At 39.3% G+C, this 20,044-nt stretch overlaps 2 protein-coding genes across 4 annotated transcripts in view; both read right to left on the reverse strand.

Annotated features, from left to right (window-relative positions):
* The window catches only part of HLCS (holocarboxylase synthetase), a 109,489-nt gene extending 98,057 nt beyond the window's left edge, over positions 1-11,432 (reverse strand). The window contains exons 1-2 of the mRNA XM_060770348.2: positions 11,101-11,432; positions 1,312-1,464 (exon numbers count right to left, since the gene is read on the reverse strand). Of these exons, the coding sequence (XP_060626331.2) occupies positions 1,312-1,464; positions 11,101-11,379 (432 nt within the window). The 5' untranslated portion in view covers positions 11,380-11,432. The remainder of the gene's footprint in view (positions 1-1,311; positions 1,465-11,100) is intronic.
* Positions 11,433-13,984: 2,552 nt separating this feature from the next.
* Positions 13,985-20,044, reverse strand: part of PIGP (phosphatidylinositol glycan anchor biosynthesis class P) — a 103,617-nt gene continuing 97,557 nt past the window's right edge. For all 3 annotated transcript variants that reach the window (XM_067466713.1, XM_060770346.2, XM_060770345.2), the window contains exons 2-5: positions 18,443-18,543; positions 16,943-17,015; positions 16,286-16,404; positions 13,985-15,388 (exon numbers count right to left, since the gene is read on the reverse strand). In XM_067466713.1, coding sequence (XP_067322814.1) covers positions 15,261-15,388; positions 16,286-16,404; positions 16,943-17,015; positions 18,443-18,524 — 402 coding nt within the window. In that variant the 5' untranslated portion in view covers positions 18,525-18,543 and the 3' untranslated portion in view covers positions 13,985-15,260. The remainder of the gene's footprint in view (positions 15,389-16,285; positions 16,405-16,942; positions 17,016-18,442; positions 18,544-20,044) is intronic.

Consider the following 20,044-nt stretch of genomic DNA (forward strand, 5'->3'; position numbering starts at 1 on the left):
AATGGGGTTTGGTCTTCATTAAGGGTAGGGGAAAGTGCTTTCAATTAACTTAGATTTGCATAGGTTACACAGCACACACGTGTATTTTGTTTATTTTTAAATCCCTAAACAGTTTAGTTTTTCCTTGGAAAAAAGTATTTCAAACCTCAGAAAACTGTCCACTTTTTCGGCCCTTTCTTACCCATACAATATGTTGTTTGAATTGGAGGGACAGAATAAAACACAAATATATAAACCTCACTTGCCTAGTTTCCAACACACCTTATGCTTCTGAGGATGCCTGCCATAGATATAGGCGAAACATCAGGAGAGAATGCTTCTGGAACATGGTCATACAGCCCAGAAAACTCACAGCAACCCAGTTAAAAATCTGGCTGGCTTTTAGAAGGACAGGTGATTGAGGCCCCATCTGCACTGCATATAATGCAGTTTGAGAATGAAGATTAACTGCATTGAGTTGGATTATATGGCAAAATAGACTCATATATTGTCATATTTCAGTACAATTCAGTTAAACTGCATTCTAAAATTGCATCATACGGCAGTGTAGATGTGGTCTGAGAAGAGAGAATTGGGAGGAAGAGCTATAGGATGAAGGAAAAAATGGGCTGGAAAGGGGTTTAAAATCTGGTTGGCATTGTTGGAAGGATAGGGGATTCAGGTGCAGAAAAAGAGGGAGGAGATGGTGCTAGTTAAGTTGCAGCTACAAATTCACAAATAATCCAGTCCATGGAAGAGAAATGTGCAAGCATGGAGGGCTAACTATAATAGTATTGCTAGCTTAATATAAATGGGATGTTACACTGCATAGACAGATTCTATCTCATGTAGATACAAACCCACATGCTTGTGTTTATTAATATATGCATCCTCCCATATGTCGAAAGATTATTACTTTGATTATGGATTTGAGTTTAATTTTTTTTGGAGCTTAGACTGTTGTTTGAGACTTGTTTGTTGATTTACTTGTTACTTCATCTTCAAATGCTTCTCTCTGTGCTACTCCAGCCCACTTGTAAACCCAATCTTTCAAAAAACAAAATGATTACTACAGCTTTGAATCTGGGAGAGCGTGGATGAGCTCCCTCTGTCAGCTCCAGCTCCCCATGCGAGGACATGAGAGACGCCTCCCACAAGGATGGTAAAACATCAGAACATCTGCACGTCCCCTGGGCAACGTCCTTACAGATGCTGATCTCTCACACCAGAAGAGACTTGCAGTTTCTCAAGTCGTTCCTGACATGAAAAAATCTCTACAAACTATTACTCATACAATGGCTTTTTAACAAAACAACATAAAAATACACTCACCTTCTCTGCTGAAGAAGTTATAGACTTTGAATTATCTGCTTGAACAGAAATACTTTCTGTCACAAATGCAATGTGTTCCGCTTCAAATATTTTATCCAAATAACTGAAAGGTGATACAATTAGCAATGTCCATTTGCTTAAATCATCAAGGAACTAGAAGGGGAGAAAATATATTGAAAGTTTAGGAAGTCTTAAGATAAATAGCACTACAGTTCCTATTACAAGAGCACAGGTAAACCAAATTCTTTTTCAAATTTCAGTAGCCTGATTATGTTTAGGCCATTTATTACAACAAAGGCATCTTTTACAATACCATACATATTTTTCTACATACCCATGTAGAAAAACAGAATCTATTTTTAATTATTTTCATCAAAACATAGATCATATTGTAGAGAGACAAAAGTCAGAACCATGTCCAGTCCACTCTTTATTTTCCAAACTCACTTGCATTTCAAATGAGTCTATAGGAATGTCAATTTTTGTTTCAACCTCTGGTGAATTTCTATGTACATGCTATTATATTTAAGAGTATGGCAAATTTATTTTGGCACTAGTAGACCAGTCAAAATAGCTTTTACTGTGTTAACATACTTCTCCTTACATCTGACAACTGTCTAAAGATAGCAAAGGTAAGTGTGGCCTAAATCTTCATTATCCTAAGAGTGGCTGAATGAATTTTGTTCTAAGGCAGTGGTTCTCAAACTGTGGGTCCCCAGATGTTTTGGCCTTCAACTCCCAGAAATCATAACAGCTGATAAACTGGCTGGGATTAGAATCTAAGGCATTTTATAATTTCTTTAACTCATTAATTTCCCCTCACAGCAAAACCATGGTACAGTAGTAATAATAAGAGGAAAACAAAGAATAATAAATTAGACGTGGGAAATGAAAGTAATACACATGAGCAAATAAAGATTATGCATAAGTAAACTTTGACTGAGAATAGAATAGCTTTGTCATTGTGCTATTGCACAATACAATTGCATGCCTTCTCCCGCACACACCACAACACAACGCATCCCTCCCTCCACACACACCTCAATCTCCACACAGCTCCCAATGCCACATAAATGCTAAACCAAAGTTCACCATAGACACAGCTCTAGGATAAAAACTATACTTCAGTCTGTTTGTCCTTGTCTTTGTCACCCTGTACCATCTGCCAGACAGCAATAATTCAAAAAAGAATATGCCGGGTGAGATGGATCCTCAATAATGCTCTGAGCTTTCTTAAGGCAGCGGGAATTATAAAGTTCTTCCAGTGAGGGGAGAGGGCAGCCAATGATTCACTGTGCAGGATTGGTGACCATTTGGAGTGGCTTCCTATTTGCCACTGTACGGCTACCAAATCATGCACAAATGCAGTAGGTTGGGACTCTCTCTTTAGCACAGCAGTAGAAAGTCACCAGCAGTTTTTCATTCAGTTGGTGGTTCCTTAGAAGTCTCAGGTAGTACAGTCTCTGCTGGGCCCTTTTAACTAACGCTGCCATATGAGTGCCCCACGTCAGATCCTCCTTTACAATGACACCAGGAACTTAAAACTGGCCACCTGCTCCACTTGGTCTCAATTTATGACCAAGGGCTGAATTTCTATTCTGTTCTTCCTATAATCCACTATAAAATTCTTGGTTTTGTTGATGTTAAGAACCAGATTATTGTCCCTGCACCACGGGAGCAGCCGATCCACCTCATCCCGATGGACAGACTCATCCCCTTCAGAGATAAGCCCCACCATGGTTGTATCATCTGCGAATTTGATAATGATATTGCTATGGTGGAGGGGGTACGATCATATGGGTACAAAGTGAAAAACAGGGGAATCAGTACAAAGCCCAGTGTTGAGAGTGAGGGCTGATGACATATAGGAACCTAACTCTCTGGGAACACACATGTAAGAAGTTTAAGATTAAATAAGAGAACACAGAAATAAAGATCCAAAACCTACGAATAGAGTAGCAGTTCTAGAAAAATGTGTTGGTTTTGACTAAGGTAGAGAAAGTACATATACAAGGGGGTTAGGAATTCATATGTATCACCCAGAGAATAATGTCAATGTAAGGGCAATTAACAACAACTTTACCAACAGTTTCACTGGGAATCGCCATCTTTAATCATGTATTTCTTCCAATTCTATCATTGTTTTTCTAAAGCGAAACAGGAGTCTGTCTAGATATTGTCGGGACTTGAAGTCCTGCAAACCCTAGCCAGCATAGCTTATGGTGAAAGATCCATTAAACCTGTGGTCTAGCAACACTGGAAGGCAAGGAGTCAGTTATCTCAAGGGATGTTGCATGTTTTCTTGCTAACAGAGTTGTGTATTTAGCATCAGTCTTTTGTTGTCCTTTGTTGCAGGTCCTCATAAGGCGAAGAAGGGGAAGCCTCTGCCTGCACTGATATATCTAATCTCTAGATCATCTTAACTGACCGTAAAAACAACATCTGAGACAAAAGGTAGATCTGTGACTCGAACACTGCCATTTTTCTTGTCCTGTGTAATTTTTAATATCTTTGCCTGATAAAAAATTAATAAAATGTCAAAAGCTTGCATTATGTATTTCTTTTCGCATTTTGTTTGGCCAATGAATGTATCACTCTGGATTTTGTAAAATGAGAAGGGACACACTTTCCAATTCAAAATAATTTCTAATTATGAATCAGAATCCTAAATATCATTGTTGTTGGGTGCCTTCAAGTTATTTCTGATTTATGTCATCTTATCATGGCGTCTGATCTGTTGAGAGGGGGCTTGCCATTGCCGTCCTCTGAGGTTGAGTGTGATTTGCCCAAGGTCGCTCATTAAATTCCCACAGTTAAGTGTGGACTCAAATATCCTAGGGCCCTTCCATACAGTCCTATATTCCAGAATATCAAGGAAGAAAATCCCATATTATCTAAGTGTGGACTCAGATAACCAGTTCAAACCAGATATTGTGGATTCTCCCTTGATATTCTGGGTTATATGGCTGTGTGGAAGGGCCCTCAGACAACCCAGTTCAAAGCAGACATTGTGGGATTATTTGTTTGATATTCTGGGTTATATGGCTGTGTGGAAGGGCCTTTAACGTTGAGGCAAAAACATGAGCAAGACGAAGACTGGAATAGAGATAAGGGTAATTTAGTGCTATATTATCTGTTAGGGACAGTGCAATCCCATTCAGTTTGCCACTGATAAATAGCAGCGAACAGCAATAATGTGATGCTTCAGTAATTATATTTGTGCACCACATTCTGCGTAATGAGTTTAATTATACACCTGAAGGATAATTTGAAACCAATTCATAGATCCTCCTGAGTTACAAATATTCTTATTGTTATTTCCCTTTCCCAATATTCCATGTTTAACAGAAACATCATAATGTATATATTCATTATGTTCGCATTCTGTCTTCCTCCAGTGACAGTGCAACATACATACTCCCCTTTTCCTAGGTACATCTACACTGTACAATGAATGCAATTTGACTCCACTTTAATCGCCATGGCTCAGTGCTATGGAATCATGGGAGCTTTAGTTTTACAAGGTTTTAAGCTCTATCAAGAATGCTGATGCCTCACCAAACTACAAATCCCAGGATTCCATAGCATTGACCCATAGCAGTCAAAGTGCTGTTAAGCACATTACTTCTACAGTGTAGATGCATGACATGATGAAAAATAAGGAGCATCCCAAGATAACCCAAGAAGCTTCATGGATCAGTGCGGACTAGGTTTTGCCAGGTCCTAGACAAACACTCTAGTACCACTACAGCATACTTCTTCTTTCCTTCCTGCTTGCTACAAAAACTGACAAAACTATGGAAAAGCCCCTTAATTGGTCAGTTGTTCAGAATCAAAAATACATAGTGGGAAGAATTTTTGTGATATGTGCTTATAAATCCCCAACACATATAACTTCAGATAGGCCTGATCGAGCTTTGTCACACAAACCAAATAAACACTTGCAGATTGTGCCCCTTCCCCAGTATTTGCCAACATTTGCAGCATTGTCCGCATCTCTTAACATGTCAAAGGCAAGGATGGGTATCTGAATGGGCATCTTTCATGGGAAATGCAGTTTCTTCAGGAATTATTTGAATATATAGCAGGAGGGGGAAAGTGAGTAAACCCACTCCTCCTTCCTTTATAGAGATGCTGCGGAAAGGATAGTTTACCTGACCAGTTCACTTTCAAAGGTGTTTTGAAATTAGGCTGAGGGTTACATGTTGTAAACTCAATCCAAGGTGTGCTCCAAACTATCAAAAACTGATGTAGACAGTTAGACTATGCTATCCACCTATGTAATTCTGAAACTCCGTTGTGTTCATTGCTGATAGAACACAGAAGGAAGAGGCTAAATTATTAGGACAGAAGTTTTGGACAAGATAGTAGTTGTAACCTCATATTATAAAACAGTACAAAAAAGTGTGAAGTTTGTATCTCTGTTCTTCAGCTACAAATAGCTCTATCACTCAACTCATGATTTATGATTCAAGGCCAAACTCAGAAGTTGCTCTGAGAGCTGTGAAAAACTGAAGTCAACATGTTATTGTCAATAGAATGTTGACTTCAGTCAATAACATGTTGACTTTAATGTCTGGAATATTTAGGATGCCTGCCATATTTAGGATTTGCTGCATCTTATATCAGAAGATGGCCTTCCATATCTGCATTCTTTTAGTCATGGATGAGCCATTACTAACTTAGAACACAATCCTGTAAGCCATCATTATTTAGAAAGTAAATCACATTATGTTCAGGAATGCTTCCTCCTTAGTGTGCTTAGAGTTACTGAAAAACATTAAATTAAAATCGAGGGATATATTTCTGTTGGCACAAGATTGTTAGCTAATTCCTTCTTGGAAGGTTCCACATCTCTTGAATATTTATGCACAAAGAAAGCCATAATAGCCAGAGTGCAAACAGTTCTGTTATATTTGCTGTCCCCCAAAAGGACAGCCGGATGAGATTGGAAGCCAATTAAGACACACACACACAGGACTGGAGGATGACAAAAGAAGACTTTATTAACAGAAAGGGGTACTTTGCAAGCATCTGCAAAGTAATCACACCCATCTAGCCATTTACAAGTTTTTAAAAAACTTTCTAACTAACAGAATGCTACTATCTGATGATGCTTTGGCATTCACTAATTGATTACAATATGCTCAACACCCACAAGAGAAATTAACACAGCACGAAATAGCTTTGCACTAGCTAGTAAAATATTTTGCAGCTAGGCACTACATTGAACTGGCCTTTGCCTAGGATCTACATTTTTCTTAGCACTCTTCAAATTGATACGAAATTTCTGTTGCACAGCACATGTAGACAACTGGTAATATAAGGTGCTTTTAGCCTACATTACAGAGTTGTTGTCAGAAAGAATGTGATTCGTATTAAACACGTTGAACTCTTGCAGACAAATGTAACTAGCTGTTGGGCTTGAAATTTAATTTCAATTAAATTGGGCAATCCTAGGCAAGTCACACTCATAATTCACTTCACAAGAATGCAGTCAGGACTACATCTACACTGTAGAATTATTGTGCTTAATACCTCTTTAACTGCCATGGCTTAATACTGTGAGATATTGGGATTTGTAGTTTAGGGAAGCACCAGCACTCTTTGGCAAAGAAAGCTAATACTATGTTAATTGCCATGGCTCAATACTATGGGATACTGGGATGTGTAGTTTAGGGAAGCACCAGACTCTTTGGCAAAGAAGGCTAACACTACGTTAACTACCATTGCTCAATACTATGGGATATTGGTATATGTAGTTTAGGGAAGGACCAGCACTCTTTGGCAAAAAGGCTAAAGACCTTGTAAAACTACAACTCCCATAATTCCATAGCACGCAGCCATGGCAGTTAAAATGGCACCAAACTGCATTACTTGTACAATGTAAATTCATCACTTGTAGGAAAACACTTTGTAAAACTCTAGTGAAGTAAATTATGAGTGTATGACTGGTCCAAGATCACTCAGTTTCATTGAAATCCTAATTCCAGTCCAGTTGATATAGTTCAGGTTGCATAGTTTAGGCTGTAGAGTTCAACACATTTCATACAAATGTTATTACTTCTAACAACAACCATGCAATTTAGGTCAGTATCACTTTACATTACCAAAGGAAGGGGGGAAACGAGATACTTATTTGTGGCTTCCTGAAAAACTCTTGCATAAAACAAGATTTCATCCAAGTAACCCTTGTGCAGGCAAACCTTTAACCAATTTGTCATTACAAATATCCTTTATTTGAAATACTTGGGACAAAAACTGTTTGTATTCTATAAAAAATAGATTTTGGAATATTTGCCTACATATTATGAGATATCTTAGAAATCGGACCCAAGTCTAAACACAAAATGGATTTACTTTTCCGGTAAACATTACAGCCTTAATGTAAACACGTTTTGAAAAAAATGTGAATGCAAGGAAATGTGTGTACATTCTATTAGAATGCAAAGCAGTCACTACCTCAGCCACCCATGTGGCTAGGTTTTGAGAATTTTGGATGTGGGATGCTAAAACTGTATCAGAGCCACAATTGAATACTTGCCATGCAACTAGAAAAGGAGAGGTAAGCAATACAAACCCCTACAAGAAACATCTATGTGCAAAGGGAAAAACTCTCCCTCTCTCCTGTGGAGATAAAAAGTGGGGTATAGATAAATATAATCACAAACATCATAATAATAGTCCTACACTCTGTATTTTTGTTGGTATTATTGTTGTTAGATTTATTTATATCCTATTTATCTCTAGAACAGAGACCCAAAGCAGCTCACAGCCTTTAAAATATGTACAATAAAAAGTACAAAAATAAATATTAAAGTAGAATTAAACTAGGACAGTTATTAAAACAATTCAGTTAAAAAAATTAAAAATAAATACAACAGATTCTCAGTTAACTGGAACTCAAGCAACCAGAACTCTCAAGCAACCGGCAAAAATGAAAAAAGAGAGTTTATAATAAGCTTTTTGTATTATACAGTAAACCTGTGTTATATTACATTTATATTTATTGGTTTTTAGTTACTGAATTTCAACATTAATAAACAGTCAACAGAGGGTATGGTATAGTATGCAGTATAGGATTAGGTAGGCCTGTTTAATAGTACCTCTCAAGCAATCAAAAACTACATTTATGTTTCACATACTAATTCCCATGAATGCCAGTTAACTGAGAACTTACTGTATATAAATAAAGCTGTTAGATAGGTTTCCACTTATCTCTCTCACACACATACACATACAAACATTAGGGGTGGATCTACACCAGGCATGGGCAAACTTTGGCCTTCCAGAGGCTGTTAGGAATTATAGGAGTTGAAGTCCAAAACACCTGGAGGACCACAGTTTGCCCATGCTTAGTCTGTGCAATGAATGCAGTGACATCACTTTAATTGACATGGTTCCATGTTTTGAAATCATGGGATTTGTAGATTTGTGAAGCAGCACTCTAAGGGTCCTTCAACACAGCCATATAACCCAGAATATCAAGGCGGAAAATCCCACAATATCTGCTTTGAACTGGGATATCTGAGTCCAAACTGCCATATATTCCAGCTCAAAGCAGATAATGTGGTATTTTATTTAACTGTGTGGAAGGGGCCTTAGGCTGGATCAACACTGCCATGTATGTATTATTTATTTACAACATTTATATGCCACCCTTCTCACCTTTTGCTCCAAAATCTTATGAATAAAGGTCTCTAGAATCCATAGATTCATAGTATATAAAATAACTGCAAGGTGAAGGCACCCTACCGCTGCCAAAGTAGCCCAGGCCCATAGACCATTCTTCCTAAATTGTCATCAAAGATGGTGGGTGTTGAGAGGGCTGCAATGGAGGATGGTTCTGAATGCAGCCAGCAGCGATGTTACGACCAATGCTAGAATTTATTGATTTATTTAGTACATTTGTACCCCATCCTTCTCACTGCTGGGGGGGGGGGGGGTCAGGGCGGCTTCACAACAAGCACTCGTTCAAGTGCTAACCACAATCATAAAAATACATTTAAAGCAATTCATTAAAATACATGACATTAATAAAATATTTGCTTAAAATAACGCTGGTTTATAATCCAGTTTCTGATCCTGGATCATACTATGTAACACAATTGGGGGAAAAATCTATTCCTGGTTTGAATGTGTCATTTCCTGTGCAATTGTGTGGTAAGGTAAAGTTAAAGGTTTCCCCTGTCATTAAGTCTAGTCGAGTCTGACTCTAGGGGTGGTGCTCATCTCCATTTCTAAGCCAAAGAGCCAGCGTTGTCTGCAGACACCTCCAAGATCATGTGGCTAGCATGACTACATGGAGCACCGTTACCTTTCCAAAGAAGCAGTACCTATTGATCTACTCACACCTGCATGTTTTCGAACTGTTAGGTTGGCCGAAACTGGGCCTAACAACGGGAGCTTACCCCACTCCCCGGATTTGAACCACCGACCTTTAGGTCAGCAAGTTCAGCAGCTCAGTGGTTTAACCCACTGTGCCACCAGGGGGGCAATTGTGCGGTACTTACTTTGAAAATAGTTGTTATACTCCAGAAACTTTGCTTTTGTGGCTGCCACAAAAGATGTTGAATTGATTGAGACTTCATAAGATATTCACTGAAAGACTATAGCAAAATGTGCTGCAGGATATTGTCAAAGGCTTTCATGGCAGGAATCACTGGGTTGTTGTAGGTTTTTTCGGGCTATATGGTCATGTTCTAGAGGCATTCTCTCCTGATGTTTCGCCTGCATCTATGGCAAGGGCTTCCAAAATGCTGGACCACTCTAACAACCACCATGTTAGACTACACAGAGAAGCCTTGAAACCCACAACATGTGGACAATTTCAACAGAAAGGAGGAAACAATGAAAATGAACTAAATCTGGCTACCAGTATTTAAAAACTCTAAAATTACAACAGCAAAACAACAGAGAGGAAACAATCTGGGACATCTAATCACCTCTCAACTACAGATTGCCCCAGGCACTGCCAGGCCATCAAATGCTAATCAAGGTGGTCAGTTGAAACATTCACACCTAGCTCCAGCAGACAAGAGTCCTTTGTCCCACCCTGGTCATTCCAAAGATATATAAACCCACTTTCCTAGTGCCAATAGACCTCACTACCTCTGAGGATGCTTGCCATAGATGCAGGCGAAACGTCAGGAGATAATGCCTCTAGAACATGGCCATATAGCCTGGAAAAAACCTACAGTGTAATTGAACATAGGAGTACAGAATAGTGGATAATGAGACTGGATTCTGATTTTACTGTTGAGGTGCTAATGATTGTTATACGGATGTTTAATGATTTATGTTACACTTGTTTTTAATTGCCCTATACTTGTCTCGTGATGTTTTGTATTGATGTTGTTCACCGCTTTGAGTCGCCTCAGGGCTGAGAAAAGTGGTATATAAATAAAGTAAATAAATACAACAACCCTGTGCTGCAGGATGTCCTGTAAGAAAAGTGTAGTACACTTTCCCCTTATTTTTATGATAGAACCAATCAGGAAATGACATGTATGAGCCAGGAACATGAATCGTGTTGCATGGTGTTATCTGGGATCAGATGCTGGCTTCTATGGCAATGTAGATCCAGTCAGTAAGGGGCCAAAGGCCTCACAGAACCACAACTCTCAGGCTTCCGTAGCCCTGAGCCATGCCAGTTCCAGTGCTGTCAAACGGCACCCTGGGAGTTGTAGTCGGGGGAGGCCCCAGCCCTCTTTGGCAAGACCACCCCGACTCCCTGGTTCCTCAGCACGGAGCTAGGGCGCCCCTCCCAGCCTGGCCTTCCTTCCCCACCTTGGTCTCTCCGGCGAAGAACACCTTGTCTCCCGCCCTGAGGCAGGCTCCCTCTTCTGGGGGGCGGGGAGGGCCTGGCTTGAGGCGCGGGCGTTGGGGGCGGCGGCGCCGGGGCTGATGCGGCAGGGTTTGGCCGCTGGAAGAGGAGGAGGAACAGCAGCAGCAGAAGGTGAAGGAGCAGCGGGTGCGGTAGAGCCTCCTCACCGTGCGGCGGACGAGCCCCACCGAGTAGGGCCCCCAGCGCGCCCACAGGTACAGGTAGCAGAGCGTGATGAGCATGGCGCCCCGGAAGGGAGGGAGGGAGGGAAGGGGCGGGGCCAGGGAAGGAGGAGAGCCGCCGGCATCCGCAGCGGGCGCGAAGGGAGCCAAGGGAGGGGACGGGGCCGCCGCTTCCCGATTGGCTGCCCCGCCCCGCCTCGCGCGAAGGCAAGCGGCTTCCTGATTGGCTGCGGTCCCCTCCCCGCCCCAACAGACGTTCTTTGCAAGCGCTCCAAAACCGGAAGCGCCTGGTTTTGTAAACACCTCGTGGGGAGCTGCTGACACTTCTTCTGAGTTGATGCCGTTTCATCTCGTGACGTCGTATCTCGGGCAGTGGGTTAAACCCCTATGCCGATAGGACTGAAGACCAACAGGTCGCAGGTTCCAATCCGGGGAGAGCGCGGAGGAGCTCCCTCTGTCACAGTGGTTCTCAACCTTCCCCTTCATAGAGTTCCTCATGTGGTGGTGACCCCCAACCATATTATTTTCATTGGTACTTCATAACTGGAACTTTGCTACTGTTATGAATCGTCATGTAAATATCTGACATGCAGGATATATTTTCATAGAGTAGGCTACCAGATTGTTATTTTACTTTGGCAGAATCCTAGGGTTAGCAGAGATCCCATGAGCCATCATGTCCAACCCCTGCCATGCAGGAAAAACACAAAGCACCCCCAGCAGATGGCCATCCAGCCTGTGCTTAAATCACCAAAGACGCAGCTTCCACCACACTCTAAGGCAGAAAATTGTGTTATTCTGTTATTGTTGTTGTTATTGTTGTAAACATACATACCATTTGTCCACATACGTCTTAAACTCTACTGTGTGCATTACCAAGAGATGGTTGCACTCAGTTCTTGTGGGTTTTTTCGGGCTATATGGTTGCACTGTTCAGTTGCAACTAAAATGAGGGATGAAATTAATTTATTGGGAAAGTAGTGGTCAGCTAGGTTGAAACTCAAACTTCCTGACATTAAAAACAGAATAAAAAACATTGAAAAGCATATCAGCTATGAAAGAAGTTTAAAGTTTGTCTCAAAGTACTTCAACTAGAGAGCCTTCTTTATGTGCTTATATCAAATGATGGCATTTCGTATCTGGATTCTTTCACTCATGGAAGAACCTTCATTGACTTTAGGGCATAATCTCATGAGCCATTATTATTTAGAAAGCAAATCCTATTATATTCACTAATGCTTCCTCCTTAGTGTGTTCAGAGTTACAGATTGGCAGAAAAGCATTAAAATAAAATCTAGGGATATAGTTCTGTTGGCACAAGATTGTTTGCTAATACCTTCTTGGAATATTCCACATATCTTGAATAGATCATATATGCACAAAGGAAGCCACAATGGCCAGAGTACAAATAGTTCTATGGTATTTGTTGTATCCTCAAAGGATGGTGGACTTGTGCCCAGTTCACTTGGAAGCCAATTAATACACATGCAGGGCTGGAAAAACAGAAAATGAAGCACTGATCAAGACTTTCTGGAAAAGGGTGGTTGGCAAACCTTTGCAAAGCAAGCACACCCATTTATTCATTTACAAGTCTTTTTAAAGTGTACTACCTAACAGGGTGCTACTATCTTTACCACCTGCCTTGGCATTTATTGATTAACTATAGTAAGCTTATGGCCCACAAAATAATTTAAAAAGAGCATGTATTAGATTGGGACTTATTACTAATGTGTAGGCACTACATCTGAATAGCCTTGGCTTGGTATCCCTGTCATTCTTAGCAATTTTCAAGTTTGATGTTTATCTTCTGTTACATGTCATATGTAGAAGAGTTCAAGAAAACAATTACGGGAAGCTGCTTTACAGTATGTGAAGTGACTGCACAACTACATGGTATACATTAAGTTCCATGAGGCAAAGTGACAGAGGTGCTACTGATCTATGTTAATAAAAGAATGTCTCTGCCATAGCTGAAAGACCAGGAATCTAGTTTTCTGAAATTTGGCATTCATATTAACAAGTAAACATATGGTACTTCAGGGTAATTTGGTATAATTCATTTCTCCTATGACCTGCAATACTATAATCAGCAATTAACAAGTAAGGAAGATGGCCTAGTCCTTTAGTTTCTCTAGAAGGCCTTTACATGTGTCAAAGGTTCTAGTGAAAACAAGAAGTTGGTTGCATTATCTATCTGCAGAATTCTCAGTCTTAAAACAAATTAACAGAGAAAATCTGCTGCTGGTACAGCAAGTATGTGAAAAGGACAATCAAGTGACGGAACAGATCAAAGAATCCTGGGGAAAGGTCCGGTGTGATGAAGTAGTTTGATAGTTACAACAGGACTCCAGAACACAATAATCAAATTATGTTCAGCTTTGGAAACCTGGTGCATAACACTGGGCAAGTCAAACTCTTTCAACCTAGAGGAAGGAAATTACAAACCCCCACGGAACTATTTCTCCCAAGAATATCCCATGACAGTTTCAGCTTGGTTTTGCCATAAGTTGGAAGTGATTTAAAGTCATGCCAAAGGCTGGTAAGAGTATCCTTCTTGGTTATTCTAATATAATCATAACTCATACAGACATTCCATGCGTGCTTATGGAACTTCTCACAGAAATAACTACTGGTTCTTACAGGAAGAAATCTGAGAGCTTAGATCTTCTAAACCAGGAAAGCATGTTTTTATTTAATGTATCAATGTGATTCACCTTCTATTTACAAAAAATGACTATAAAACAAATATTGCAGCCCTGTTCAGGTGGAACAGACACCACATTTGCAGTATTGACATCAACCAAAAAGCACATGGATTTCCAACCCCAATAAATAAATTCCTGATAAGCAAAGAAAATCCCACTTAAGCTAAAATACTGTATAAACAAGAAATAACATAATATATAAATGTATGCCCATATCCACAAATATAAATTTCCCTGTTGGAGTTTGAGCCTGCAAAGAGACCTTGACGTAATTTGGAACTTGCACAGCAAACCTTTTTCCTGCCTTGCTTTCTCAATCTTAATGCACTATGTTATGCATTGCCAAAGGGCTCAAGATCCAACCTGGCTGCAAGTCATAAATCTAAGGAATACATTGCTATGTAAGTGTGAAGAGTGCATCACAGAGAAAAAAGTTTAATCTCATAGCACCAACCCATCTGTATAAAATTCACCTTCAGGAGTACATATTAGCAGTTCAATGAGGTTAATTCCACTCTCAATTTATTATTATTTTCATTTACAACTCACCTTTCTTCTGTTTCGAACAAAGCAGAATACATAATGGCAACGGGAAGTTTTCAAAAAAGATTTTCTTTCTGTGTATCAAGGCAATCATAATCATAGCAGCTTAACACGAAAATATTAATACATAGAATGTATGCAAACTGGAAGTCTAATGCAAAGGAACTAATGCCGCATTGCCATTACAGCCCTGAAGAACATGAGTTCCAAGTTTCAAAATTAAATGAATTTCCGTTTTAATGTCATATGCATTTTTTTGGTTGACAGGATGTAAATTTCACGTGTTTGTCACCATTTTTGCCAGCCTTTGAAGGCCACTGAAACAAGTTCTGAATGAAATGTACAGGAATGTTTTTGGAATAAAGCCCATTTTTGAAATACATAATGAGACTTTGCTTCTTCTACAGTCAGCCCTACTGGATATTTCAAATTCCTTTTACTTTTTTTCACTAGGAACTTATATCTGGATCTCTCCAGTTCCAGCATGGGCAAATGATGAGCAGCAATGGTATACAAAGAGAGAGAATGTTCATCATTTGAAAAAAATCCTGCAAATATTGCACCATTACTCCATAGCTACTTTTACATACTTTCAAGTCAACCATTTTGGCACTACATCAAGTTTGTTTTCAATTACAAAACTGAGACTTCTTTTTCAAATGGATGTGCTTGAACAGACAGCATTTCCTTTCATCAGTTTCTAGGACAATCTCGGTCAGTCAGGAAAAACATTTTATTTATTTCACTGATAGGGATATCTCTTAATGCAGGGATAGCATCTGTCTGTGGTTCCTTATGTTTCTGATTTTTTGCATAGTGGTCTGTAAAATATGCAAGAAAAAAGACATCCTGCTTTTAGTTTCCTTAAAGCAAGACTTTCATGATATCAAGACCTTAATTTGAGATTAAAACATGAACATGCTTTTAAAACTAGTCTCAAAGAGATGTATTATCCCACCTTACCAATACAATAAAGTATGGGTAACGTTATCATACCAATCACAAATAATAAGACTGATTGATAGCTTTAGAATGGACAACTAGATTTATTGTGACTCTCTTTGCTATTTTAAAAGAAAGGCATGAAGAGATCAGGTGCACGGGTGAAACAGGCAATAAGCATCGGACAGATAGAGAAAGGAAAGGGTGCCTAGTTCCTCCCTTCCTTTGCTTAGGTGAAAGAGACACACATTACATGAGTAACAAGAAGAGGATCCAGGGAATGGGCAAGGCAGCTGAGGTGGGGGTGGTGCAAAACCTCCTCCTCCTCCCTGTCGCTGTATGTCATGTGTGCTTATTTCAGTCTGGAAAAGGAAAGGAGGAACTGGGTGTCCTTTCCTTTCTCTACCTGTGTCTTGCTGCCTTCCTCCAACTGAGCACACCATTTCTCTGTTCCTTTCTCTGCCTCCTCCCTCCGCCTCTGTTGCTGCCCTATGCAATTTTTCATAGGGATTTACAAGCCTTGTTGTTCATTCGTGTCACCCTCAATCTCATGAAGCTCGCAATACCTATTAAAACGCAGAAGCAGCAATAAATAATACACAAATAATCAATTTTGTGAAAGTGGGCCAACTATATCAACTCAAAACACCTCATAACTGAATAGGATTAAGTTGTGACCAGGGCAGAAACATCTGTCTCACAATAAAACATGTACTACCACCAAGTTAAAACAACATTGCAAGTGCACTATTTGCTGATTTTATGAAGAGCTTTACCTGTAATGGTATGTGTGGAATTCAGTGGGGCTGTACTGATCATATTAATACCAAAGAGAAGTACATAACCGATTCCAGTACTGACTAAAAGATATGCAGGCACAGCCACAGCCCAGTACCTGTAAAACAATGAAACACAGTTTAAGAGTGAGCTGCTCCTAGGGTCCTGTTTAAGGAGAAAAGTGCCATAAAATAAAAGTAAGTGATGTTGGAGAAAAATGTATACCAAGCAAGGCCCCATTCAGAATGAATTATCACAGTACCAAAAGGAAGAAGTACAGAAAATCAACCAAAATGTTGGATTTTGGGGAATTTTTGTTTAAAAAACAAGTAAAAAGGGACAAGGAACACAAAAGAACATACACACATAAGTGAACACACACACACATACACATCAAAAGAACAAGGCTGGAGAGATGGTGATTTTCTCTGTCTTTCATGAAAGCAGAATGAACTTACTTCAACTAAACTGATTGGTTCTATATTCGGATTAGGAAAAGAAGAAGAATTGTTTTAGGCATAGATGTGGGTCCATGGTCTGAGGCACAAGTCTCTTCTTGTGTAAGACTGTTTTAAAATTAGCATGCTAATTCTCTGCATAACTAATTGGCTTTAAAGACATAACATATATTCAGCAAAATAATTATTCAAACTTACTTTTGAGGCCAGTAGGTTAATCCTAATGAAAAGAGCCAGGAGTCTGGTACATAGGCCCATACAAGGTAGAGAACTGCATATACAAAACAAGGGGGGAAACATTAAGTACAAGAGCAAACAGGACACCACTTCCTACACTAAAGGCTCCAACTTAGCATTTTTTGCCTGGCTGTCATTGGAAGGACGTTTCTAACTATAACAGTGTTTTTATTTCCAGTCTGGAAAGTTGGTCTTCGCCAAATGCAAGGAACATCCTGAGAAGCCTGGGTGCAGCAATTCTGATCTAAGCAAGCCTGAGCCTAAGCTAAATTTACTTTTAAAAAATCAGTACACAATTGGTAACGACCAATTTAAGAAAATGTTTTTCAGTACTCATGAAAGTGTTAATCAATTATAATGTATTATACTATTACCAAAAATCACAAGGAGAATTAAACTGAACAATTAAGTAATGGAATTTGGAGTAATTAATAATATACTGTCATGTTGTTATTGTGTGCCTTCAGGTAGTTTCTGATTTATGATTACCCTATTATGGGTTTTTTTGGCAGACTGTTCGGGGGGGGGGGTTGCCTTTGCCTGCCTTTGACTCGATGACAGTGCGATTTGGACAAGATCACCCAATAGATTACCATGGCTGAGCAGTGATTTGAAGCCTAGTTGCTGAAATCATAGGCCAACACTCAAACTGCTATGCCTTTATATAAATACTGTATGTTTTGGATAAATTTCATATCTCAAAATTAATGTATCCCAACAGGTGTAGTGATGCAAACTATTCCAATTTCCACATCCAAAGAGGACTATTATCCACCAATTAGACAAAGATAAACACATTGTAAACAGATGGGTCATTAGATGGTCCATCTGAGATAACCTGGTGTTATTAGACTACAATTATGTCTAATCCTACTCAGAGTAAATATCAATGGCATCATTAGGATTTATTTCCAATTCCCAATTAAAAGCAATGACCAGGCTTGAGTGGACAGATTAAGAAAATCTGTCAGATATCTCTGTCATTTTTTTCCAACCAACTTCAAGGATTTCTGATTTTTGACAGTACTCTTACCCCTAATCTATTGACTAAGTGGAGGATATCTGTACAATAAAACACCCAAGTTGCATAAATAATTTTGCAAACATCCATCACATCTTAGAAGTAACTAATTAAGAACACATTATCACTTATGATCAATTCCTTTTTAGCAACATATCAAAGATATATTACAATTAAAGCACAAGGAATAATTAGACTTTTTATATCATGTGTCTTTTACTTATATTTGTATCTACAACATTTGTTTTGTAACACCAATCTTTCTGATTTTTTAAAATGAAGTAACTGAAGAGGTACTAATTGTAGTGGTTCCTGAACAAAAGCAAAGTTAAATGTAACCCTAGCAAAATGCTTTCTTGAGGTCCTTGGACATACAGGTAATACCTTTTTAAAAAGTAGCATTCTGTATGATGACATGCTGAAGAAGTGAATATACTCACTAAAGACAAACTGCGAGCCTAAGTAAAGAACAAAGCCGTATATAGCTCTTTCAGGCAACGGAGCTGGAGAGTTTTCAACCATGTTGGAATCTTCTGTTTATCTTGGATGAGAACGGGGAGAAAAAAATATAATTAACGTTAGAGTGTTTTAGCTTTCCACAGGTACCAACAAGCTTTGCAAGGCACTGCTTTATATTAAATGCTCCCTAGAAATAATGAAGGGAAGCTAAAGGTTACACAGTAACTCTGTAAGGCAGAATCAAAGTAGACAGTATTAAGAAGTCAATATTTGTTATGGTACTGTTTCAGGTGGTGCAGTGGGTTAAATTGCTGAGCTGAACTTGCTGACCAAAAGGTCAGCAGTTTAAATTCAGGGAGCGGGATGAGCTCCCGCTGTTCAGCCCAGCTTCTGTCAACCTAGAAGTTGGAAAACATGAGAATGTGAGTAGATCAATTGCCATCAGTCTGGCGAGAAGGTAACGGTGCTCAATGCTGGCCACATGACCTTGGAGGCATCTATGGACAATGCCAGCTCTTTGGCTTATAGATGAGCACCACTGCCCAGAATCGGACACAACTAGACCTAATGTCAAGGGTAAACCTTTAGTTTATCTATTGTTTCAGGTAACAATTTTGTGTTACAGAAAAAAAAAATCTTCACACATTCAGGTTCCAACTCAGGCAGCAAAATGTCCTAGGTCCAATTATAAACTATTGTGGTTGGTTGTTTCAGATGTAATTATTCCAGATCGGCAGTGGTGAACAGTGTGTGCTTTTGCAACTATATGCAGTCTGCCACAAGGTTCTTTTGCCAACCCAATTCTCCCAGATTCCCTTAATTTCCTGGCAAATAAATAAATAACCCAGGTTGAACTGCTTTTCCTGGAAGCTTCTAAAAGCAGCTATTCACTTTTAAATAGGTTACAGGTCCCTCTGCAATACTTAACTTTTTAAAAAAGCAGTTTCTCATAATGAGAACTGAACCTCTACCTCCATCTGTTTTGTTGCTGTTAAGAGCTTTATGGCAGTCTGTGCAGCCCCCAGAGTGTCAGCATAGGATTTTTTCTTATGTTCTTACATTTTTAAATGCAAATCAGCAATCACAATGAAACAAAAAGTTGTCCATAAAGTGATGAACATCCAAAGTTTAAATTATTTGTTAATTATTTAAATGTCTGTCAGTCAATGAGGTTGTAGCTGCGTTTTTCCCCAATCACCTTATTCTTGTCCACAATGCATGAACCCTGGGGCAAGTTCAATATTATTTATTTATTTATTTACCACATTTGTATATCACCTTTCTCAGTCATAGGCGACTCAAGGCGGTTCACAGTCGGCAGCGATTCGATGGTATAACACTTATAAAGATGCAGTTAAAATGATTATAAAAACAATTAAAACATTTAAAATGTGATATAAAAACAATACAGCAGCATTAATTCTAGTGTAGACCCAGCAAGGGCAAACTTCGGCCCTCCAGGTGTTTTGGACTCCAACTCCCACCATTCCTAACCGCTGTTGCTCAGGGGATGCCTGGATGATTTTGATGTTTTTAACATCCTTGTGAGAGGCTTCTCTCATGTCCCCGCATGAGGAGCTGGA

The sequence above is a fragment of the Anolis sagrei genome, chromosome 3, assembly GCF_037176765.1.
Source record: "Anolis sagrei isolate rAnoSag1 chromosome 3, rAnoSag1.mat, whole genome shotgun sequence".
NCBI lineage: Eukaryota > Metazoa > Chordata > Lepidosauria > Squamata > Dactyloidae > Anolis > Anolis sagrei.